This window comes from Callorhinchus milii, unplaced genomic scaffold (genome assembly GCF_018977255.1).
Source record: "Callorhinchus milii isolate IMCB2004 unplaced genomic scaffold, IMCB_Cmil_1.0 Scaffold1, whole genome shotgun sequence".
NCBI lineage: Eukaryota > Metazoa > Chordata > Chondrichthyes > Chimaeriformes > Callorhinchidae > Callorhinchus > Callorhinchus milii.
In genome coordinates this window covers 91,550,398-91,576,326 of record NW_024704742.1, presented here as the reverse complement: position 1 = coordinate 91,576,326, position 25,929 = coordinate 91,550,398, and the positions used below count along the sequence as shown (strand labels likewise).

The 25,929-nt window shown below is 39.1% G+C and overlaps 2 protein-coding genes across 4 annotated transcripts in view; both read left to right on the top strand.

The window, feature by feature from the left end:
- The window catches only part of ift74 (intraflagellar transport 74), a 41,102-nt gene extending 31,129 nt beyond the window's left edge, over positions 1-9,973 (top strand). For all 3 annotated transcript variants that reach the window (XM_007892572.2, XM_007892570.2, XM_007892571.2), the window contains 4 exons: positions 648-811; positions 1,597-1,722; positions 3,610-3,670; positions 9,707-9,973. In XM_007892572.2, coding sequence (XP_007890763.1) covers positions 648-811; positions 1,597-1,722; positions 3,610-3,670; positions 9,707-9,822 — 467 coding nt within the window. In that variant the 3' untranslated portion in view covers positions 9,823-9,973. The remainder of the gene's footprint in view (positions 1-647; positions 812-1,596; positions 1,723-3,609; positions 3,671-9,706) is intronic.
- Positions 9,974-18,461: 8,488 nt separating this feature from the next.
- The window catches only part of tek (TEK tyrosine kinase, endothelial), a 48,267-nt gene continuing 40,799 nt past the window's right edge, over positions 18,462-25,929 (top strand). The window contains exon 1 of the mRNA XM_007892573.2: positions 18,462-18,755. Coding sequence (XP_007890764.1) covers positions 18,704-18,755 — 52 coding nt within the window. The 5' untranslated portion in view covers positions 18,462-18,703. The remainder of the gene's footprint in view (positions 18,756-25,929) is intronic.

The window sequence follows — 25,929 nt, the reverse complement described above, 5'->3', positions numbered from 1 at the left end:
GTGTGTGTGTGTACGGGGGTGGTGGGGGTTGGTGTAGGGAGGCGTATGTGGCTAATAATCTCAAGTTTAAAGTAAACTTGCAGTGGAAGCTCTTGCGAGATTTTGCGCAAGGAAGCATTTCCTTTCCAACAAGAAATATATCTCCAATCCTGGCCCATCCATTTGCACTGACAGGCACTCACTGGGAAGAGGAAAGTAGGATTCTTTCTCCTGTTAGTTTAATGGCCCAGTTTATTTTCTTTTAAAATAATTTTATTAGGAATTGGGACACAGATATAAAGTGGAGTCCTGTAGCTCAGTGGTTAGAGCACTCGCTTTGCAAGCGAGAGACCTGAGTTCAATTCCAGGCAGGGCGAAACCTTGGGCAAGTTTCCTTACTCCACACACCTAATAATAATCCCTCCAAAACCAAAAACAATAATAAATTGGTCATTTTCAATCTACGACTGTTTGTGGGACATTGCTCTGCGCAATTGGCTGCCGCGTTCGCCCACAAATATACAGTCAATTCACTTTACAGTGTGTTCTTTGAAGCGCTTTGGGACGTCCTCCCGACGTGAAAAGCGCTATATCAAATGCAAGGATTATTATTATTATTATCACTTTGTTTCTCTCCCAACCTCCTTCCCCCCACCACGCACACACAGAAAGTCACCGACTCCAGCAGGACCTTCAAAAGGTAGAGCAACTGGAAAACAAAATCAATACTGAACTGAATTCCTTAAAAGAAAAGATCGACCAAATGACTGATGCACTAGAAACCTATAGCAACTTGGATGGACTGAAGGCAACCGGGGAAGACAGAAAAAAGGTAAAAGCGGTAGAATTAATTGGCGAAAAGCAAGAAAATAAAGATTTATTTTCACCGTTAATAAGATAAGTTGTTTTCTACCTCGCATATTTTTTGAATGAACATCTCTGGGAGCAGCCACTGTACAATTTGAACAGATCAGAAATCTGAAATAGACCGCCACGCCACAATGCTGTAGCTTGCCACCATACCCCACAGTCCAGAATGCGGAAGGGGTGGGTGAGTGAGCAAGAGGAGAAAATTTCCCTCAAGCATATTCAGCATGGAAGGTCTCATACACACTCTCAAGCTCTCAATTTTGTCTGGAACTCCGTCCTGGAGTCTCTTTGCCTTAGCTTCCTGACTTCACAACCTGCCTTAAAATTTATCTTATCAACCATGCTTTCAGTCACTTTCACCTCCCTTCTCAACAGTTCCTTTCTTTCCCCAGCTCAGACTCCCAGTCAGCTGTGTGAAGCACTTTCACCTCCCAATGTGAAAGCAACTATATAAATGTAAATTGTTGTTCTACGTTATGAGATAGGTGCAGTCAAGGTGAGACCTATGGGAGAGCCTATGTTCTGCCATATTGGTCCACCAACACATTATTGGACTTCTCTCTCAATCCTCCTTTTATAAAAATAAGGTAACTGTAAGGTAATGAAGTATATAAATAGCATAGCCCATATACCCTTTGGTGTATACCTTGCAATTTTTTATCTATCAGTGTCCATGCCTTGATGTGCCAGTAATGCCGAATGCATAAACTTTCTTTTTCTCAAATTCTCATTCCATTTGTTGTTTAGAAACTGCAGGAAGAGAGGGTCACACTGACGAAACGTAGAGACACCTTCAGGAAAGTTATGCAGCAGCTATCAAAACAGTATGAGGCTTTGAAGGTACAACTGCAAGAAAATGAGACTCATGCACAGGTAAGAGGAGCACTCTTAACTATGCCAGAATTGTACACACCTTGGTTTGCAGGGAACAATCTCGGTTAGAGAAGGTGCTTACAATTCATCTATACACAAAGAAATATACTTAGGAGTCGTGTTGTAATGGACCTGACTCTTGCATTTTGAATTTTTGGGAATATGTCAAGGTTCACATAAGCAAACCAGATTATAATGAAGTATTTTTAATTGGGTTCTATTGTAGTAACATAGACTTTCAGACAGGAGTAAACATTTAATCCATCTAGCTTTCACATCCAACTTCCCTAATGATTCCCACAATATCGAATAACCTTAAATCCTTTTAATTTTCAGGAGCTTGTCAAGTTCCTTTGGGAAATTTTTTTTTAGTTCCAAATGTTTGTCAGTGAACTTGCATTCCCGGTAACTTTTTTAAAAAAATTATCTGTTATTAAATTCTGCCATTTAAATTAACAAAGTATACATACTCTTTGGTGAAAAAGAGGTGTATGTGTGTCTTGCCAATTTGTAACTGTTAGTGTCAATAATGCTAAATGCATAAACTTCCTTTTTCTCAAATTCTCATTCAGTTTGTTGTTTAGAAACTGCTGGAAACAACATCTAAAGGGTACTTAGTCCTTAGATGATATAGAGGTTCCCATAAACAAGTGAGCATTGTGACCCAATAACATTCATAACTAATATAGAAACCATTTCCCCAAAACATCATATTTTCTCCAATAAGCTCCAATAGATTTTAAACTAAATAGAAAATTGTTCACTTGTCACTTGTGGTGGTGTTGTAAACAGAATTCAATTGAAAATAATTCTGCCTTTTATGTAAGCTGTTCAGTGTTGTTAGCCACAGTTGCCAGTTTTAACTTTCTCCATTTGGCAGGAATGCACTGGATCATTTGTTACAAAATTCTCCCATGTTTATGAAATTGCGGCACTATCTTCTAGGAAATAAACATCAACATGATAAACACTTAAATTTCCTGCTGGTGTCCTGAATTATGTAGGGTAGCCATTGTTAGTTCAGTTGTTTCATAATCTTCACACTGCAGCTTATAGTTAGCAGATAATTGCAACTAACAGGAAGCCAGGCTGTGGAAGTGAGGAAATTTTGTGTCCGTGTGTTTGCGCACATGTGTGTCATTGTCAATAAGTAAGCCATTTGAAGAAAAAAAAACGACTCCCATCTCAGATTATTCATGTAACCTAGGCTGCCAAATCCATGTTCACTTGTGCAGTCCATTAATAAAATCACTTGTTATCGCCTGTAAAGATCTGTTCTTGTGATGTTTGTTCACAGTCTGATTTCTATACAGTTACAAAACAATTGGATCTGATATATAAACAATGCAAGGATTATTATTATTATTACTTTCACAACGACACCCAGCCTGGCCACTATGTACAATGTGGATCTCATTTAGCTGAGTGAACAAGTTATTGTGTGACTTGTACATTAGAATGTTTTCTCTCTAATTAAACTACTACAGAGATTGATTGATTTAATGTATGATTAAGACTTAATTTGCAGTATTTCTTAAATGTGATTTCTTAAAAATAATTTTAAATCACATAACTAGGGGCCCCTTCCGTTAACTGCAATTACTAACCCGAGGAAAGTTTGCTTTGATATGACCTACTTCCCCAGTGGAGTTCCTATGCATCATTAGCAATTCTAATATCCTCACTAAACCTTATGTAACTGAAAGAATTGAAGCTGACAAAGAGGCGGATCTCATTTTCTCTCTTGTTCTCTTACACGTAACATTACTGTGTTCTGAAATGTGTTTTCTGTGCTGGTCTATCAACAAAGAGTGGAAACTGGAAATTGTTTGTGAATGTTGGTACATAGTATGACAGTTCTCAATATTGTACTTATATCTGTTTCAGCTGACAAACTTGGAGCGTAAGTGGCAGCACCATGAACAGAACAACTTTGTTATGAAAGAATGTATCCTTACACACTGTTACATGAGTTGCATTTTTCCTGTTTAACAAATTATTGATTAGAAGATTTAGTACCTACATTTAAGAATGTACAGTGGAAGTCCCTTTAGCCAGACAGTAGTTAACCCTGGACGTTGGGTAAATCTGACAAAACGACCGGCCCCAATGTGTCCGTCTTAAGACGGTTTCCATTGTATATTCACCAGTACTGGTACTGGCAATTTGGAGAAGTAGATGGAAGAGGTACAATGACATTTACTATCAGATTATTCAAGGCCTGTAGGTCTCAGGAAGTAACGGAGAGGGTGGATGAAGGTAGTGCAGTTGATGTAATTTGTATAGATTTTCAAAAGGTGTTTGATAAAGTGCCACATAAGAGACTTGTAAGCAAAATAGAAGCCCACGTATTAAAGGGACAGTGGCAGCATGGATACAGAACTGGCTGGGAGATAGAAAGCAGAGAGTTTTTTTTCTGACTGAAGTGTACAGTGGTGTCCCCCAGGGATCAGTATTGGGACCGCTGCTGTTTTTGATCTATATAAATGACCTGAACTTGGGTACAGGGAGTACAATTTTCAAGTTTTCAGATGATACTAAGCTAGGAAAAATAGTAAACAGTGAGGAGGATAGTAGCAGACTGCAAATGGACATAGATAGACTGGTAAAATGGGCAGACTCGTGGCAGATGAAGTTTAATGTGGAGAAATGTGACGTGATGCATTTTGGGAGAAAGAATGAGGAGAGACAATATAAGCTGAAGGTAGAAATTTAAAAGGGTGAAGGAACAGAAAGACTCGGGGGTTCATATACATAAATCTTTGAAGGTGGCAGGACATGTAGATAGAGCTGTTAAAAAAAGCATACAGGATACTAGGCTTTATAAATAGCGGCTTCGAATACAAAAGTCAGGAAGTTATGATGAAGTTTTATAAAACACAGGTGAGGCGTCAGCTAAAGTACTGTGTTCAGTTTGGGGCTGCACACTTTATGAAGGATGTTAAGGCATTGGAGAGGGTGCAAAGGAGATTTACCAGGATGGTACCAGGAATGAGGGACTTCAGCTATCAGAAGAGGCTAGAGACACTAGGATTATTCTACTTGGAGTAGAGAAGGTTAAGATGAGACTTAATACAAGTTCTCAAAATTATGAGGGGATTCGATAGGGTGAACAAGGAGAAACTACTTCCACTGGCGGGTGGGTCGGTAACCTGAGAGCACCGATTTAAAATAGTTGTTAAAAGAAACAGAGGGGAGGTGAGGAAAAAAGTTTTTACACAGCGAGTTGTTTGGATCTGGAATGCATTGCCTGAAAGGCTGGTGGAAGCCGATTCGATAACAGCTTTTAAGAGAGAAGTAGATAATTATTTGGGGAGGACAAGTTTTCAGGGCTATGGGGAAAGAGCGAGGCAGTGGGATTGATTTGGATAGCTCTTTTCAAAGAGCCCGCACAGACACGATGGGCCGAATGGTCTTCTGTGTTGTATATTTCTATGATTCTGTGAAGTAATGGAAAAGGAAATAGTGTATACTATAAGATTTGAATTTTGTTTGAATTTTAAAAATATACAACTTCCCAATCCGAATTCTCTCAACCAAATTTCGAATTAATTTGACTCATGCAATTGTTGGTGGTGAGAAATTGCTGCCAAGTTTCCTGACGTAACATTATATATTAAATAGAATTTTATTTAGAATCATCCTCTCTTTTTATGATTGTCATTTATTTGGGTTACAAGAGATTCATTTGAATTCTAATGGTCTTGCTGCAATTTCAAAGAATAGCATTTTATCCCAGTTATTCTATCTTATATTTCCTCTTCTACATTCACCCTTTATTCAGATGCATTAGCTACTGTCACATTGTTGCTCAAAGGATGATGCTGGTGCAAATACCCCATCCAACATCCTACAAACCTTCACTTATTTTTTGTATTATATTGTAAAGCAGTTCAAGATGTTTCTTTTACATGAAAGATACAAGTTGCAGTGGTTGTCTGCTAAGTCTAAGTGACAGAACATCCTGGAGCAGTCTGCCCTTTCCATGGGTTCTGAATGAGCATGTCATCCATTTACAAGACTTGCTAAGTGTATCACAATGGTATCATTCAGCAAGATTGGGGAGCAAGCTGACTGCCTCCTGGAATATCACCACAATTCACTAATTCTTAGATTTAGAAATAGAAATGTTTAGCTATAGTCATGGGATTTCTGCTACATTTTTAAATCCCTATAATACAATAGGATCCTAATAACTAAAACTACAACTTTGGCCACAAAACTGGTGCTTAACTTCAACTAAAATAACCAAAAAATTACATTATAGAATACAAAGTACAGACTGAATGTCTTCAATCTTTTGATAAGTATTTATTTTACTTGATAACTCATTTAACTCGCAGGATATAATCATTTTACTTGACCTCCTACATATTATTTTATATCGCTTTCAGGATTTTGTATTTTAAAATAATGTCCAAATTACATTTCACTAGCAATGATCTGCTATTTTATTTTACTGTTTCCCCTAGCTTTGATATTGCATTAGTTTTTTAAATCATCCATTACCTAATAATCTTTGATAAAGTTCTGTTCCTTGAAATTCATTATCGAGTGTTTGATGTGCTTATTGAAGTCAAGCACATTATGTTGGCAGCATAAACCACTCCTCGGTCAGAGAAACGGATACTTTGGGAATTAGTTTAAAGCTGTGAAAAAATCTTTTTGAGTTCCCACAAATATTGTGGCAGATTGTTTGAGATTGCACTGCATTACAAATGAAACCGAAGATTTGCATTTGTATCTTTCATTAAGCGCTCTGAGACGCTACCCTGCATGAGTGGTATTGTATAAATGCGAGTTGTTGTTACATAACTTGTATGATTTTATTACAAGGCTTCTTAAGAGCTTCTGAAGTTCTGTGAAACAAAAGAGCAACCATTCAGCCAAGTACAAATCTACACAGAAGCAGCTTTATAATAGATTAGGAAGCCAAGAGAGTACTAATTTACCCTTTCTGAAGAATGTCTATATATTCTCAAAAGATTCATCCTTGAGGAGCACTTCTTCCCCAAACCCCCACCCCCACCTTGTGTCAGCCTGGCTCAGTCATAGCACTTTTGCCTCTGAGATAGAAGGTTGTGGGTTCAAGCCACACATTGGGAATCATATACTGAAAGCATTCGCAAATATTATTGTTAATGGAAGTTTAGAATGAGCCACACTTTTTTAAAGTAATGCCAAACTATGCTTTAAGATAATTTAAGATGCAGATTTGGGAGGTTGAGTTGTAAGGTACAGGACAGATGCTAAACATGAAGGCTGCATGCTTATCTCTTATCCATTTGATTTTCCTTTCACTTCAATACGTTGTACAGCTCCTAAAATTGTGAAGTCCCTAAACCTGATATATAATAAATATATAATATATAATCCTTGCATTTGATATAGCGCTTTTCATGTCTTCTCGACGTCTCAAAGCGCTTCACAGAATGATCCTGTCATTTCCTTCCCAGCAAGAGCTAAACATTCTTTGTTCTACATATTGTTAATATGTTCTCCACACACGATTTAGCCCCTTCAACGAAAACAAGATGACTTCTATGTCTTTATACCAAAAGATCTGAAATCATCACTTTCATGCCATTTGAAAAATTCCAGGCAACTTTCTAATTGTTTATTTTGTACTACCATTGTCTAATCAATTTTGTATGTTCTATATTATTTGATTGAAGTGATGTGTCTATTTTTATTTTTCTAAACTTGTGATGTTTTTCCCTCTCAGTCACTCAGAAATGTTGCGGATGACTTTGTTGGCTGTTCCAAATCCTTTATACTTGTACAATCCTTTCTGTTTGCTCTGGCATATATAAACGTGTTAGGACTTTAATTAAAAGAACAAATCAATTGATGTTTAACAAAAACAGAAGTCGCTGGAAACATTCAGCAGATCAGGCAGCATCTATGGAGAAAGGAAAGTGAGTCAAAGTTTCGGGTCCACGAGCCTTCGTCAGAACTGGGACATGTTGGGAGGGAGAGTTTTTAAGGGCTAACGGAGAGGGGGGAGTCAGAGCAAGGAAGACAAAGGAGAAAATGGGGTAGGGGATGGGATGATTGGTTAAAGAGGTGTTAATGGTGCAAAACAAAGTACAATCCTGATCTTCCGGTTTCTTGCCATTTCAACACACCCTCTCCCTCGCACTCTGACCTCTCCATCCACAGTCTCCTACGCCGTTCCAGTGAGCCACAGCGCAAGCTCGAGGAACAGCACCTCGTGGAGTCCTGTAGCTCAGTGGTTAGAGCACTTTGCAAGCGAGAGACCTGAGTTCAATTCCAGGCAGGGCGAAACCTTGGGCAAGTTTCCTTAATAATAATAATAATCCTTGCATTTGATATAGCGCTTTTCACGTTGGGAGGACGTCCCAAAGCGCTTCACAGAACACACTGTAAAGTGAATTGACTGTATATTTGTGGGCGAACGCGGCAGCCAATTGCGCACAGCAATGTCCCACAAACAGTCGTGGATTGAAAATGACCAATTTATTATTGTTTTTTTGGAGGGATTATTATTAGGCTCTGTGTGGAGTAAGGAAACTTGCCCAAGGTTTCGCCCTCTGCCTGGAATTGAAATCAGATCTCTCGCTTGCAAAGCGAGTGCTCTAAACACTGAGCAACAGGACTCCACGATGGTCAGATTCAAATGCAAGGATTCCTTACTCCACACAGAGCCTAATAATAATCCCTCCAAAACAAAAAACAATAATAAATTGGTCATTTTCAATCCATGACTGTGGGACACTGCTGTGTGCAATTGGCTGCCGCGTTCGCCCACAAATATACAGTCAATTCACTTTACAGTATATTCTGTGAAGCGCTTTGGGACATCTAGAAGACTTGAAAAGCGCTATATCAAATGCAAGGATTATTATTATTATTTATCTGCTAGGGACCTTACAGCCCACTGGCCTCAATATTGATTTCAACAATTTCAGACCACAAGAGCTCATCTTCCCTCTCCCCCTCTTCTGTAACCATTACCACATCATCTGGGTCCCAGACACACAATTCCTCCCTCTCCTCTGCCTATTTTGTTGCATTTTTCCCCCTTATGCATTATTAACACCTCTATTCCCCTGCTTTGTTGTAATCCCCCCATTTGTTTTGCATCACATTAACACATCTTTAACCCATCATCCCCTGTCCTCTACCCCATTTACCCTGTGTCTTCTTTGCCCTGTCTTCCCCCTCTTTGTTAGCCCTTAAAAGCCTCTCCCTCCCAACATGCCCCAGTTCTGCTGAAGGGTTGTGGAACCAAAACACTGACTAACTTTCCTTTCTCCATAGATGCTGCCTGACCTCCTGAGTGTTCCTAGCGAATTCTGTTTTTGTTTCTAATTTCTAGCATCTGCAGTATTTTGCATTTTGTCAATGGATGTTTAATTCGTTTTTAAACAAGTTGCATCCTAATGGTTTATGAAAATTGGATTGGTTTATATTTATATACAATGCAGATAGTTTAAGAATTTGATTCTGGTATTAGATTACTTTATAGTTTCTAAATTAAGGTCCTGTTTGGGTAAACAAATTTACAGAGGTACAGTACAATAATCTTGCGCAACTTTTAAAGGTAAAATATTTAACTTTAATCCAAATGGACATCTTAGAAACTAACAAATCTCCACTAACACCATCAAAGGAAATGTGTCTTAAACAGTAAGTTAAGTATAATGTGCATTTGTCCATTGAGCACATCTCTGGGTTTTAGTTTTTTTAGATGCTTATTGGAGACTGAAATTATATCACACAATCAATCTAAATATTTGACAAGCACTGACCTGAGGTTTTAGAAAGGATTTGGTTATTCTAATATCGACCAATGTCTGATCCTCAGCGAAATTGTGGAAATACTTGGTGTTTCGTCAATAAAGTGTTTGTGATACAGTATGTAGTACATAGTACAATTCCTTTTCTTTTTCACACGTAATCTGTTTCGTTCTCAGGAGACATTGATTCTTTTTGTCATTTCCTTAACTCTGGTCATCAGTCATAGCCACAAAGGGTATGGAGAGTGACTACCGGCCAATTGTGAAGAATGTGACAAAACAACTTGCTGAGTACAACAAAGTACTGCAAGAAGGCCTTCAGAACTCCAGGAACTGACATGGACTCTTTCATGACTAATCTGGAAGGATATTGAAGTGACTCATTTCAATTTCTTTTAACATACCAATGAGAAATTTCCATACCAGTATAAACTCACATTGTTCTTGTTACATTTATTTCATGGTGGAATAAACTTTTTTTCACATTACAGAGTTGTTGTTTTCAATTTTTGCTTTAAGAAGTATTTGATGTTATGCAGGTGACATGTATTTAGTGCAGATATGTATTAGCCAGCCGGGTTAAATATTTTGCTTTCAGTACAGTAGAACTGGATGTCTTTACCACATCAGCTACTTCAAGCATTCTTGTAAATCTGGGAAGTACCATTCAGAGAGTACAAGATATGTGAGCACAATGACAAGTCTTATCCAATAAACCATTTCAGCAAAAGTCAATCTAAACTGCGTCTGTTTCAGTTGAAAGTAAAACATATTCATGAAATTCTTTGGAAGAAATTGTTGGAGCCATCATAACCGTAAGAGACGACCGTTACCATAGAACCATTCGAATTTACAGCACAGAAGAAGGCCATTCGGCCCATCATGCCTGTGCCTGCTCTTTTGCAACACCAACAAAATTACATTTATAGAGCGCCTTTCATGTCGGGAGGAGGTCCCAAAGCAATCTTTTCAGTCCCATTTACCTGCCCTTTCACCATATCCTATATGTGGATTCCTGTAGCTCAGTGGTTAGAGCACTTGCCTCGCAAGCGAGAAACCTGGGTTCGATTCCCGGCAGGGCAAAACCTTGGGCAAGTTTCCACCTGCCTGATAATAATCCCTCAAGAAAAAAATAAGAAATTGGTGACTTCAATCCACGACTGTTTGTGGGAAGCTGCTGTGTGCAATTTGCTGCTGCGTTTCACCCACAAATATACAGTCAATTTACTTTACAGTATATTCTGTGAAGTGATCTGAGACATCTAGAAGACGTGATAACCGGTATATCAAATGCAAGGATTATTATTATTTTTATTATTTATATTCCTTAGTCGACACCCAGAAATCTACCAGCAATCAATATTTTTGAGCATCTATGAATTGAACCATACATTTCTTGCATTCTTTTTACAACCATCCTGCAACCTGAGAAACATGAAGGGCAATTTGAATTCTTCAGTTAAAATTCACATCGTATGTAATGAAGGTTATCAGTGAATCAAGTACTTTGAGTCTCAACCTTATTTTTTATTTCAAGTGTAAGATATTTATGTAGACCCATAAATTATCCCATCTTGATTGTATTACTTTGAACAGTCTATTCTGAATTGGAATTTGTTGTATGATCCTACAAATGTTGTAAATTATTTTTTTTTGCCTGATAGATTGTGCTCTGAACTATGCTTAAGAAGGTCAATAAGCATAATTAGAAAATTCTGGTCACTGTTTTTAAAAGTAATTTTAAATTACATTGTAGAAGGATTCTCTCACACCCTTTTCCCAAATTATTTTCTAGTGTACCGGGTAGGGGGCTTAGCCTGCACGTCTTGACATTAGCAATATGTCAGTGCAGGATTTCCTTCCCCACGTCCCACCTCGTCAGTAGTTAATCCTGAGTGTTGGGTACTGATTCCAGCTGTCCTATGGCACAATGCTTAACAATAAAAAGTCATGATACATGGTAAACTGTTAAGAATGAAAAAATAATGTTCAAACTAGTCACAAAATATAGACCTGAAAATATTTATCCATGTTTATGATCACAACGTTTTGTTAAAAGTTATATTCATAGGCTTAGAAGGACAAATGTTTAGTCAAACTAAACAGAATAAAAATGTACATAAATGCCTAAAAAATTCAGATCCCCAAAAGATTGATTCCTAGCAAAAGCAATCTGGCCCTTTTTTTTTCTTGCTACATTATAAGTCCAATTACCTTGCTCAGTTTGTTTACAGAACCTTCTTGTGCCTTGCAAATAAATTGTATAGATGCTAAAAAATGTTTGACTCTTCAATAAATATTTAATAATGCATTTATTTATTAATTATACCCTACCTTCCACAATTCTACATTAAATATAGTAGGGCTATCATTTACTGTAGAAACCTCACCAGTAACGGTTCATTTTAATAAGTTCCATCCTTTAGAAGTTAGGTAAGCTTTCTTCCTTCACTATATTTTTTGGGGGTCAATTAGGTTTCTGATTTTCACAGAAAACCAGCAGCAAGCTTGAGAGTCTCTACATCAATGACTAAAAGTTCCACATATGTTTCTGTCTGTCTGGTGGGGAGTGTGCCCTTTCTGGAGTGTGCATTTTGTGGAGCCCTGTAGCTCAGTGGTTAGAGCACTTGCCTTGCAAGCGAGACACCTGGGTTCAATTCCAGGCAGGGCGAAACCTTGGGCAAGTTTCCTTACTCCACACGCCAAATAATAATCCCTCCAAAAACAAAACAATAATAAATTGGTCATTTTCAATCCACGACTGTTTGTGGGACACTGCTGCGCGAAATTGGCTGCCGCGTTTCCTCCACAAACATAGTCAATTCACTTTACAGCATATTCTGTGAAGTGCTTTGAGACGTCTAGAAGACGTGAAAAGCCCTATATCAAATGCATGGATTATTATTATTATTATTATTTCTCTCCTGGAGGAACACACCCTGCTTACTGAATTCCAGAGAATTTAGGCGCAGGTTGGTAGGAGTCAAAGGTTGGAGAACCCAGTGCAATGTGTTAATGCTGGAGTTTAATCAACTAAAACCATGCAGCATATCATTGTTCACACTGATGATCTTCTTGTTCAGCTAGGATAACTGGACTTGTTAGGGCTTCGGCTTACAAAATTAACAGGAGCCGAATGGAAAGAATCCTAGCTGTCAGCGATTAATGTGTTCCTCCGAGACCTGTTAAGGAGCTAGGCAGGCTGGTCCATAATCAACAGAACCTTGGAGTAAGTACTACAGACCTGCCTGCATCACATATCAGACTACTGAGACCGCCATAGAGGATTGATTTAATTCCATTAATGTATTGCTAGGTCCGTCATCTTGGAGCCAACTCAGTCCAAAAGAGACCCTGCTCAACCAACCCCACCCTTCCACCCCTCCCTCCCAATTAACCTTACTGTATAACTGCCCTCACACTTTTGAGTACCCTTTCATTTATTTTTTTCTTCTCAACAGCTATTGTCGTCACAAAGAAAGTTATTTGCTCCCTCCAGCTTTTTTATTCCTAAAAGCTTCACAAATTAGATGGAAAAGTTGGTGTTGATTTGGGTAAGTCATTTCACAGTTAAGTACATGACTGCCAATATCTTTGTTTGTGAAGGTTGGATTTCAGTGAAAGAATGTGAAATCCATAACAGACACCCATCTAGCTGGCTCCAAACTAAAATGGCTGTGCACTACTATTTCTCACATTCCCCTCAAGTGATTTCTTTGTTTATCCAATTCTCTCTTGAATCTGCTGAGACGAATCCATAATTATACCCAATCTGTCTGATGAAAAACATCGGAGGAACATTGGGTCAGACCGCTCCCTCTGCCTCCAACATCCTTCTCATTGGCTTCAAATTACAATGTTTTTAGTTAACATATTTAAATCAGCAACTATATGATATTTAACACAATCATTGACTTCTACTTGTGTGAAGGTGGTATCCCCTCCCTTACCATCTCCTTTATCCCTATGTTGCATAATAGACTGCTAGTTAGTGGTATATCAGTTTTACTTGATTGTTTTGGTTGGTTAGGCTGATTAGGCTACTAACAGTCCAATGCCATGAACCAGAAGTTCAGTGCATGGCCAGTTTCTTGGTGTGTTTATTGAAAAAGATGTTGAAGAGAGGAGCAGTCTGTCGCCAGCATGCAATTGACCATTCAGTGAGTTAAATATAATAAGGTTGCTAAATTGGTCATTTTCAATCCACGACTGTTTGTGGGACACTGCTGTGCGCAATTGGGTGCCGCGTTCGCCCACAAATATACAGTCAATTCACTTTACAGTATATTCTGTGAAGCGCTTTGGGACATCTAGAAGATGTGAAAAGCGCTATATCAAATGCAAGGATTATTATTATTATTATTATTATAAATTGATGCATAAGGTAGGCTTCAACAATTTTTACGAGAGCTCTTCACCAAGATCTTATGTAAACACTGCTCTTCAGTTAGATTCCCAATTCTTTAAACATATGGTAAAAGGACTGAGTTGGCATCAGAATCTTACATGGCAGATTTCTGTTGCAGCCCCCAGTTTGGGTATGCATATGAGAAATTATGTCTGTGTTATCAGTAAACACCTGAACCTTTTTCTGGTTTTGATGACCATATGAACTGTCTGATATTTTGCTGCAATTTAAATATAACAAATAATTGGTCCTTGTTGCATTACAACTGATAATAAAAAGACTGATACATCACTGAGGAAATTGTAGAATTCCCCATAACAAAGCAGAACACCAGGGGGACAGTCCTCCCAATTCGCCCATCACAATAAATGTAGTGATACCGATTTGCTTGGCTACGAGTAATCCCTGCATTTAATATGCTGAGGCAAAACAAACGTATAAGAAAATTTGTTTCATAGCTAGTAAGTGAGTGAAAGTGATCTAATATTTTATTACATACCTTTTGCAACCAATATTTGGTATTGTATTTGATGGTGTAAATAAAGAGGTCATTGATTCTTCACTGTGAGTAGACAGTGTCTTCATCACAGTGATTTGTGAGTGATTGCTCTGCAAGGGTAGAATTGGAGGAGGGAGAACTTCTAAAGTGGATGAAAAATTGGCAGAGTAGTTGTTGATGGAGCTCCATATTGGAAGGCAGTGACTAGCAGGATGTCTCTGGGGGTTCACCGCTGTGCACTCCATTGTTTACAGTGCACATAAATGACTTGGAGGTAGGAACAGAAACAAAAATGATCAAGTTTGCTGATGATAACAGATTTGGTGGGTTGCTCATAATAAAGAACATATGGACAGAATAGACACATCTAGATATATTAAATAGTTAGGCTGATAAGTGTCAGAAGTTGTTTAATGTGGATAACTGTAAATTCATGAAACTGGACAAGAAAATAAACAATGGAAATATATTCCAAACAGTAAATTCTCACAGTCATAAACAAGGAAATTGTATTGAAATTGCTGATAAAGTATATAAAAAGCAAAACTAGAGCATACATAACAGCACCTAATAGTGGGTTAATACAAAAAATTCCCAATCCCATCTCTACTGTGTATAATTCCAGTGTTCATACTATAATAGGGCACTCTGACATTGAAGACAGGACAACAATTCAGTTGATATAAGGATTAGGTACTTGAGCTCAAAAAGAGAGTCTGTACAAAAAACTTTTTATATTCGAGAGGAGAAAATTTAAGGGGTGATCTTACTAAAGCTTCGGTAAACATTATCATGCTTAATGTAGTCAAGAGGTCCACAAGATAAGGTCACAGTCGAAAGGTGAACTGTAAATTTAGATTTATCTACTTTAACCACATAAGCAATGAAAGCAGATAGTGTTGACAATTTCAAGAGGGAAATAGAATGTGCTGGAATTAAGGAGGGAAGACTGGGGGCGCGGGGAGGGAGTTTGAGCACAGTACCATTTAAAAATGAACGGCTCTGGTAGTGTAATGGTCTTTTTAGAACAAACAGTCTTGTGGAAAATTCCACCTGGGCTTATATTTACTCTACCTGTATAGCATTTTAGAGCGCTTAAATTCTTCATTTGAAACCATGTTTTGGTAAGTTATTTTAAGATCAACTTCAGAAAAACAACTTCAAAGAAAACTGAATTCATCAATTTGCCAAGTCCTGGATGCTCTAAAAAGGTATATAAATAATAATAATAATAATAATAATAATAACAATAGAGTGAATTTGGACCCAGATGGAATCTTTTCCCCATCTATGCTTTTTATGTATCTGTATCTATTTCCAAGGAAAATGAGAAAAGGAGAGCAGGTTTATATTGAAGCTGTGTCTAAGGACTTTGACTAATACATCCAGAATTCACTAGTAAAAGGCAAGTGTGCTCTAACTGAGTCAGGCTGACACGTGCCTGATTCTCGCCTCTAGGTCAGAAAGTATGGGTTGAAGTTCTGTAGGGGGACTTTGAACTCATGATCAATTTTGACACTCCAGTACAGCCTGAGGAGATGAGGCATCCTGATCAACAGTCCCCCAAGTAAAATTGGTCATTGACTTCATGGCTGTTTGTGGGACCTTGCTGTGCACAAATTGACTGCCACTTTCACCTACAAATTACGCAGTCACTACACTTCACAGTAAGTGCTCTGAGACGCCACCCGACATGAAAGGCACTATATAAATGCAAGTTGTTGTAAATCCTTGAAGCACTTTGAGATGTCCTCCCTTATAGCATGTGAAAGGTGCTATATCCAATGAATGGTTTATTATTATTTGTTTTATGTGCTATGTTTATTATTATTATTATTATTATAAGGTTTTAACAAATATTCACCAAAAATAAATATTAAATATTGCTCTCGATACAAGTTGCATTTATATAGCATCTTGTAATCAGGAGTAAGTCTCAAAGTGATTGATGCTGCGAAATGTGTACCTAATCTGGGGGTAGGAGCCAAGGTGGGTAGGAAGGGGAATGAAGGTTTGGTCAGAGGAATGTTTTGAGTTGTGCTTTGAACGAAGGGGGAGAGGGAACAAATCAGAGGGTCTCCAGGATAAAGTTCCAGAGAATGGTTGAAAGCCAATCTGGAAATGGTGTGGCTGATAGAGTGGGGGACATGAAGAAGGCTTGTGTTCGCTAAGTGAAGAGAGAGGCCAGCTTGGTGTGGTGTTGATACCAAGCTTTGTAGCCGGGCAATGAAGGTAACAGATTTCAAAAGGAAACATCTACACAATGTGTGGGGGTGCCACTTATGGAGGTGGAACAGGGAAAGGATTTAAATGTGATTATTGATAATTCGCTCAATGTTTCCAGTCAATGCAGAGCTGCTATCAGCAAAACAAATCAAATACCTGGATCCACCTCTGAAGAATTTGACTAAAAGTTCAACCAAAACCACAATGTATTTTTCTTATTTCTTAACTGTGCCCATTCAGCCTTCTATTCAAACATCAGGAAAGAGAAGAAAGGAGAGAGTTATGGTGAGCATGAGGCCAATTCAGTGACGGATGTTTGCCCTGGAGATGGCTGTAGTCAGCAATGAAGCAACGAAGGAAACTTCCTCAGTAATGTTTTTGCATCCTGTGTTGTAAACATGTCAGTTTGCTGAGTCATAACTGTGCGTAGTTTGAAGTGGCAGAGACTACATCTTGGTTCTCTAAGTGCTCCTGGGTAGAGTTGTGCTATGTTTGTGTGAACACATGTACCATTGCTCATGTATTTTGACTTGTATTATCCATGCAACAAGATGCATGTGTGCATTCTGTGTCAGCTTGGCTCAGTTGGTAGCACTCTCGTCTCTAGGTCAGAAGGTTATGCGTGCAAGCCCCACGTTAGGACTTGGAATTCATATAGTTTATGCTGACATTTCAATTCAATGTTGAAGGTACGTTCTTCAGATAAGACACTAAACCAAGACCCCGTCTGCCTGTTCAGGTGAATGTTAAAGATCCCACAGCACTATTTTAAAAGAGAAGGGAGCTTGTTCCGGCCAACAATCCCCAAAATAAAAATTGGTCTCTCACTAAGGCTGTACTACCACATTGGATTCAAAAACACATCTAACATGAATGTAGAAGGCTCAGGCAAGTCGATGTTGGGCCAGTAAGGGCATACACCATAACAACAATAATCCTTGCATTTGACATAGCACTTTATCACGTCTTTGAGATGTCTCAAAGTGCTTGACAGAATACACTGTGAAGTGTAGTGACTGTGTATTTACTATATATAGATGTAAACAGTACAGGTAAAGTAGTCTTGCATTTGATAATCCTTGCATTTGATACAGCACCTTATTGAGATTTATTGAGATTTCTCAAGAGTGCTTCAAACATATGCTGTAAAGTAGTGTGACTGTGTGTATTTTATGAGTGAATAGAGGCAAAAATTGAATGACCAATTTTATTTGGGGAATTGTTGACCAGGACACTGGGAAAGAGAAACTCTTTTCTCTGGTTGGAATAATGCCATGGGGTCTTTAACGTTTCATCTAAAGGATGGCACTTGCAACAATGCAGAGCACAGCACAGCCTAAACTGTATGAGCTTCAAGTCCTGTAGAGGCTTTAACACACAACCTTCTGACTCAGAGGTGAGAATAACAACTGAGCCAGGCTGACCCATAACTAAGATAAAATGTACCTGATAAATACTCAGTATTCCAATGTATGGGTAAAATAATACTTTATTGACATTTGTCTATGGTGTTACAAAGTAACTACTGTTCTCTGGGTAGGTAACTAGGTTTATTTGAGCAAAAACGTGACCCTCCCTTAAAAGAAAGAGATAAAATTCTAAGAAGCTCCTTAAGATAACAGGAATCAACTTTAATCATATCTGACCAGTTGCTAAAAAAAAACATGATTTTTTTGATAGGACAGTTTTGTTGGTTTTCTGGCAGTTTTCTGCAGCTGATCACGTCGTTTCAAGGTTTCCAGAGTGTACAGTTGTGTGTGTGTGTGTGTGGTGTGTAACTTCAGGCTGTTGCTCTTCCATTCCCACAGGAAACAGGAAAAAGGAACAGTCACCGACTCCCTGGCATTGAATAATCCTGAATCCGCCTTTGCACTGCTCTGCTCTGCTCTGCTCTCCTCTCTGCTGAGGAACAATCAGCAAACTTTCTGAACTATTTGATTGTCGCATTATTTGCAGTGTTTGAATTGTGTTGCAGAGAGACAGTGGACTCACACATCGAAGTGACTCACAAGATCTGGAATAGGGGCTGAGGACTGAAGGATCTGGTGATGTGAAATAGTGATTGGAAACAGCTTTGATCAAGCAATGGAACTGCTGAAAAGTTTAGTGATTTATGTTTGCGTCTTGTCAAACTCAGGTAAGAAGATTGTGCGTTTGCCTCAGATTATAACACGAGAACATCTGTTTCAATGACCACCTCTTGTTGTGTGGTGTGGTGGTGTCAGTTTTTTTTTCTCCCCTCAAATCAATTTGTTGCAACTCGGTTATGATAATAATAATCATGATAATGGGTAGTCAGTGATCAATAATAATAATAGTAATAATAATAACCAGTGGGACTGTAGTCAGTGTATATAATCTGCAGCACTGATTACAGTTATATCTGTCCTTATCTCAGGAGATCATTGCAATGCTGGAAAAGCACTGTGTGTTGTTGGTACTTATTTCCTAAAAGCTGGGAATGAAAGTGGCGTTGATCAATTTTAGTTAAAAGCGCATTTCTTTGAATATAATTCCTGCCCCCGGATGGTTTCGGGGATGATTGGCATTCAGTGCACTGTGTTGTTTCCGATCGCCCCCTATTCCACATGTGTTGTGAAGGGAGTGGAGAAGTGCATTGTTTTTTTTTAAATGGGAGAAAAGTGCAAAGAATATATCCCCTGAATGTCCTCTCTCTGGTTCCCAGCCCGGACACAGCTGTGGTTTGCATCAATTCGTGTTTCAAATTGCATTTCGCACCATTCAGATCTTTCGTTGATGTTTTCCCCTCTGGTTTAGTTATGTATTGATTGATTTATTGTGGGAGAGAACGTATGTCCATATACTGTTAGTCTCTGGGTGTTTTGACAATGGATCTGCAGTCTGTCTCATTTGTCTGTTAAAAAAAAGCCCTCCTTTGACATGAGTCAGGACTTGTCGGGTTTCCTCTGTGAAGACGGGTTGTGTTCATAGGTTTATATAGAGTTTAGATTGTGTCAATGACCCACCAGATAGAGAGAGGACTGGAATCAATCTGGGGGAGGAACTAATCGATTCCATCCAGTAAGAGCACATTTACTTGTTACAGATGTGACACCTGCTATTATATCACCCCATTTGTTTCATTCAAACATCTTAAGTCGAGAGCACAAAGATCTCAAGAAAGCTCCAAAGAGCAAGTCTAGGCAACCAGGCAGGAAGTTTAAGGGAGTAACAAGTAATGTTAAATCCATATGCATAAATGCTCGAAGCACTTGAAATTAAATGGTGGATCTGGAGGCACTAGTGGTAACCAGTAATTACAGTGCGGTGGGAATGACAAGAGACATGGAAAATCAGGATGATGAAAGTGAACACAATTTACAAGGACGCAAGTGGAAAATGTAGGAGGGATAGGAAAGGTGGGATATGTCTGAGAGGCATGTGGGAGGTAAAGTGGCAAAAGAACCAGAGGGGAGATGAGGAGAATTTTTTTATGCAACCAGTTGTTATGTTCTGGAATGCGCTGCTTGAAAGGGTGGTGGAAGCAGATTCAATAATAACTTTCAAAGGGAAATTGGATATTTACTTGAAAAGAAAAAAAATTGCATGGCTATAGGGAAAGAGTGAGATGGTGGAACTGATTGGACAACTCTTTTAAAGATCCAGCCCAGGCGCAATGGGCCGAATGGCCTCCTTCTGTGCTGTAGGATTCTATGATAAATAGTTGAGTCAGCAGTGCTGGTATGGTCAATTATGGTATGAGATCCTCTGGTTAGATGTGCTCGGAAGAACATTTGGGGTTTGCTACAGACAAAGTTGGTAGAATGATTTGTCACTTTATGAGAATATTAGGAATGAGTATAACAAAATGAAGGGAGCACTGACGGGGGCTTCACCTAACCCAACATAAACTGTGGATATCCAAGACGGAAGGGCTCTGAGCTTGGAAATAGAATGCATGACTGCTTCCTGGCTCAGTGTCAGGGACCCCACAGGGGTAGGTCCCTTCTTGACTTAGTTTTAATCAGTGACTCGGACACTATTCATGGGGTACAAATTACTAATGTGTCAGGTGACAGTGATCACAACTCAATAACATTCAATTTAACTTGAGAAACAGCACAAGCGCAGAACCAAACTTTAGTATTCAACTTTAGACAGGGACACGTCAGGGATATGAGGGCTGAGCTAAGTGACATAGACTAGGAGTAATACTTAGGTTTTTACTCCTTATAAAAACATTATGCAGATATGCAAGACAATACAAAGCCAGTGCAGCAGAGCAAATTAAATAAAAATACTCCAAAATGGATCAATAGGAAAATTGAAAGGAATATTGAAAGAAAAATGGGAAGGGTTTGCAAAGATTGTAGGGAGAAAGAAGGTGACCATTGGGCTGAATATAAGACTGTACAGGAAGAGATTCATAAATATATTAGCGAAGTTAAACGAGAACTGAAGATGGGACTGGAGAGAAAAGGGACATAGCAGCGAGTTTAAATCACAATGGCAAAAAACAGTAGTAAGGGAAGACATTAAACCCCTAAGGAGGTTAAAAAAGAGAATTAGCAACAGAAAGAGAACATATTAAATGACTACTTCCATTTATAGGGGGTTTACCAGGAAGAACACTAAGAACATGCCCCCAACATCCAGTAGAAATTGCTTGAGCACCAGGACTTGACTTGACATAAGCAAGGCTGAGATTCCAGATAGGCTCAAGGGGCTGAAAAGCAGCAAATCCCCCAGTTTTGCGTGCAGTATTTTGTGCAGTTTTGGTCTCCTTATTTAAAAAAGGACATACTTGCCCAAGAAGGGATGCAGCGTAGATTCACTAGGTTAGTTCCTGGGATGAGGGGACTGACCTATGAGGATAGGCTGAATAAACTAGGGCTGTATTCTCTAGAGTACAGAGATCTTATTGAAACATAGAAGATTCTTAAAGGGCTGGATAAAGTAGACACTGAGGGTCTATTTCCCCTGGTAGGAGAATCTGTAACCAGGGGTCACAGTCTGAAAATTAAGGGTCAGCCTTTTAGAACAGAGTTGAGGAAACATTTCTTCATTCAGAGGGTAGTGAACTTATGGAATTCACTACCCCAGAAGGCTGTAGATGCTCAGTCTTTGGACATCTTCAAGGCTGAGACTGATAGAGTTTTTAAAAAACGAGGGATTAGGGGATATGGGGATAGGACAGATAATTAGAGTTAGGTCTGAAGATCACCCATGATCTTATCGAATGGCGGGGCAGGCTCGAGGGGCCGAATGGCCTACTCCTGCTCCTAATTCTTATGTTCTTATGTTCAGTTGTACTGTACCGTGTATTATGTAGGGAAACAAGACGGGAGATTTGTGGAGACCTGATGGATTATGAAGGATTCAATCACCACAGGTGAGGTTTCAATAGCCTGGAAGCAGGTGGATGTTGCTATATTGAAGAAAGTTACTTCTGGCAATTATAGACCCATTAACTGATCTTAGAAAATAATATAGTCAATCATCAGAAAGAAAATTGAAGACTAGATGTATAAAAATAATCCAATAAATGATAGGTAACATAGGATCAGAAGGGCTGGCTCTTGTTGAGGGCTCAAATTGACTGTGGGGAGCCATACAACATAGTATACCTAGACTCCAAAAGGTGTTTAACAAAGTGCCACATGGAAGTTTCTTTCAAATTGGTAGCCCTGGATATCAAGGACAAGAAATGAACATGGATTCAAAATTGTCTGAAGGAAAGAAAGCAGAGGATCTTTTTCAGGCAAGCGAGGTCAAAATGGGGCAGGTATCAAGTGGAGTGCATCAGGACTCTGTACTGGGACCCCCTCCCCCCAATTCTTTGTATATAATAATGGTCTGGATCCCAAAATTAGGTAGTTAAATGTGCAGTTGGCATTAAGTTGAAAGAACAGAGAAGGCAGCAGAGGAATCAGAGGAGTAAGCAGAGGTGGTACAAATAGATATTTATAGGGTATATACATGGGCTGATAACTGGGAATTAAAGTTCAGCACTGATAAATGAAGGTTCTGCATACAGGAACTAAGAATAGAAGGCACGGCACATAGAACTTCCCAAGCAGGAAGCTAAAAGAGAACTAAGGGTGTTGTAGTTAACATATTGCTGACCATATCGAAACAGTGTGGGCAGCAATGAAGAAGGCAAACAGGATGCCTGGCTATATTTCCAATATCAGTTGAGTTCAGATCCCCAGACATCATACTCAATTTGTGCAGTGCTTTGATCAGCCCCACCTAGTTTTGCATGCACTTCTGGGCAGTGTAACATAAGGGGGGGGGGACTGCCCAACCCCCAGGAACTGTGTAGAGCACAGCAACCAGGATGATTCATAATGTTAGAGGAATGAGCTATGAACAATGATTAGACAAGCTAGGGATCTTCAGTCTTGAGAAGTCATATCAGAGGGGATCTTATGGAGGAATGTGATTTTAAATCAGATTGAAAAGGTAAAGCCAGAACAACAACAATAACTTGGATTTATATAGCGCCCTCCACGCCGGACGCTGTCTCAGAGCTCTTTACAGTAACGGATCCCGGGACCGAGCCAAGGTGAGAGGGAGGAAGGTGACCAAAGGCGCGGTCGAAAAGAACAATATTACCAGATGTACTGAGCAATAGCACAAGAGGACACAGGTTTTGGATTGCAAATGGGAATTTCAGGACAGATACTAGGAAGTATTTACTTATCCCGAGGGTGATTAACAACTGGACGGGTTACCAGGAAGGGTGTTACAGCCAGGATGTTGAACTTGTTCAAAAAAACAGACTGATGCTGTGATGGGAGGATGATAGCATGGGTATTCTGAAAGGATAAGATCAAAAGGCTGAACGGCCTTCTTCATCCAAACTTAGCTTGTGACCTTGGGAACATATAAATTGTTTTACTCTACATGCCTGATAATAATCCCTCAAGAAAAAAAAAGCACTTTGGTCTCCTTATTTACAACCTCCTTTATTAACAATTTGGTCACTCAATCCACGACTGTTTGTGGGACACTGCTGTGCGCAATTGACTGCTGTGTTTCGCCCACAAATATACAGTCAATTCACTTTACAGTATATTCTGTGAAGTACTTTGAGACGTGAAAAGCGCTATATCAAATGCAAGGTTATATTATTATTAACACAAAGACTTTGTAAGTGTAATTGACCTGAAGTGGTGGTTTACAACTGATATAGTTTCTCCTCTCACACATTAACGCTTACAGTCACCAAATAAATCATCGGCATGCAAATTTCAATGGCATCACAATGATGTGAAACATGCTCACAATACAGCTACAGGAAGGGCAGGGCCTCTCTTAAATCCCACAACCAAACATGTGTCTGTTCTCTCTGTGCTTGCTCCTCACCTTCAAACCAATGCTATAAAATGGTGCTGGGCTGCAATATGTGAGTGGACTTTGTGTTCCACAGTATGCCCAAACAATATCTGCTGCTGAAAATAGCAACAGACTAACAAATAAGCCAAGTGAATAAAATGACAATAAATGCAAAGCCTATTTTTGCATTATTTGCAATATTTTGCAGGTAAATTATTGTCTCAGAGTTGCTATCTGTGACAGTTCAGGGTTATGGTAACTTGTTTTCTGTGTCAGTATCTCATATTACAGATACTGCTACATATTTCATGTAATATGAATTCCTTTGTAATTTCATGTGTCATTTCAACATGTAACTTTTCAGTTCAGTGAATAATGTATTTACAAAATTCTTTGCTCAATGGAATGTGATGGTTCCTAATACAGGTCTCCAGGACGCAGCCTGGCTCTGATTTTTCCCATTCAGTTCCTGCTAGCCCTACAAGCCCAAACCCTAATGAGTAGGATGGTCCTAGATGGATAAGCAGCAAGAAGCTATGTGGTTTTATCTGATTAAACTCCAGCAGTATCCCAGCACACATTTTGAGGTCCTCAAGCCGTGGCTCTTGCCAACCTGTGCCTAATACTCTTCGGAATTAGATAAGCAGGGTGTGTTCCTCCAGGGAGAGTGCGCATTCCATTCCAGACACAGGGAAATTTCCATGAGCGTACGGAACTCTCCGTTTGGTTTGGATCTTCAAGCATGGTGATGTGCATCCGCGTGTGTCAGACATCCAGCTGATACCCCCAAAATTACAAAAGTCCTGTTTAAATGTACCAATTTATTATGATATTACATATTAAAAACTTTTCAGCTCCCTTTTCAAAAATAAAAAATCTATTTCATCAAATTATTTCTAAAGGAGCTACATTGCCTTATTAGCGTTATGAAAGAGCCCATCCATGCCCAACTCACTCATTTCTATCAGGCTGGCTTGTGAAACACCATTTACCTTGGCTGTGTGTTACTTTAGCCCAGAAGTCTTTTCATTTGGCAAGACATTGTCTAACATGTGATATCTGCAAGCCAAGTCGCTATGTATGATCACTGGTTTGCAAGCATCTGATCCCGAGAGTCGTAAAATGGCAAATTATGATTCTTAAGCTGGCCTAACCTAAAAAGAAGGCTGTCACGCAAAATGTTGGTGGGAAACGGACAGCTGTTTTGCTCGCTGGCTTATTTCAGACGTTGCTGGCTCTGGAATCGCATGTGAATCTTGCAGTATGATATTTGCAATGTGGAGGTTGCAATAAGCGACTTGAAACCAATTTGCAAATATGCCATTCTAGATCCCTTTTTAAATCATAAAACAGTGTTCTGCATACGCACAGGAAGGCTCTCCAGAGGAGAGAAATACACCACAAGAAAAAAGAATCAAGCTCCAAATCTCTGGGGTGCTGCGGGTATCCCATAAAACATGAAGAAGTTAATCAAACACACTGCTCTGTTCCGCATCATTAATGTCACTTTTATAGATATATAAGATCTTTAAGGGACTAGTCTGGCTGTCAAACCTGAAACGCCAGGGATTTGATTGGCTACTGGCCTAATTTCTCACATCATTACCAGTGACATACTGTAAAATACTTTAAGGCTGACAGTGTCAAATTTTAGGACACACTTTCTTGAACAGTCCATCAGAAGTATTACTGTGCTATCATGTTGGGCAGAAACATCTGAACTTCCTTGATTCATTTGTGCAGCATTTCATTTTGACTTATTTAGTTCAAGTGATGTGCACTCAAAGATGTAATGAAGGATAGAATAGTGTCATTTTACTCATATTCATGTCATCATGTAGTGCTCTGTATGTAAGTACAATGAAGAGTCAAACCCTCCCCCAAAAATACACTGACTTCAGTAACCCTTATCCACAAGGATTTGCAGGGTCTCGGCTAGAAATCTTTCTTTGAGTTATGACATCTTGCACCCTGCGGTCTGAATTAATAGTCTTCTTCTGTTTATTGCC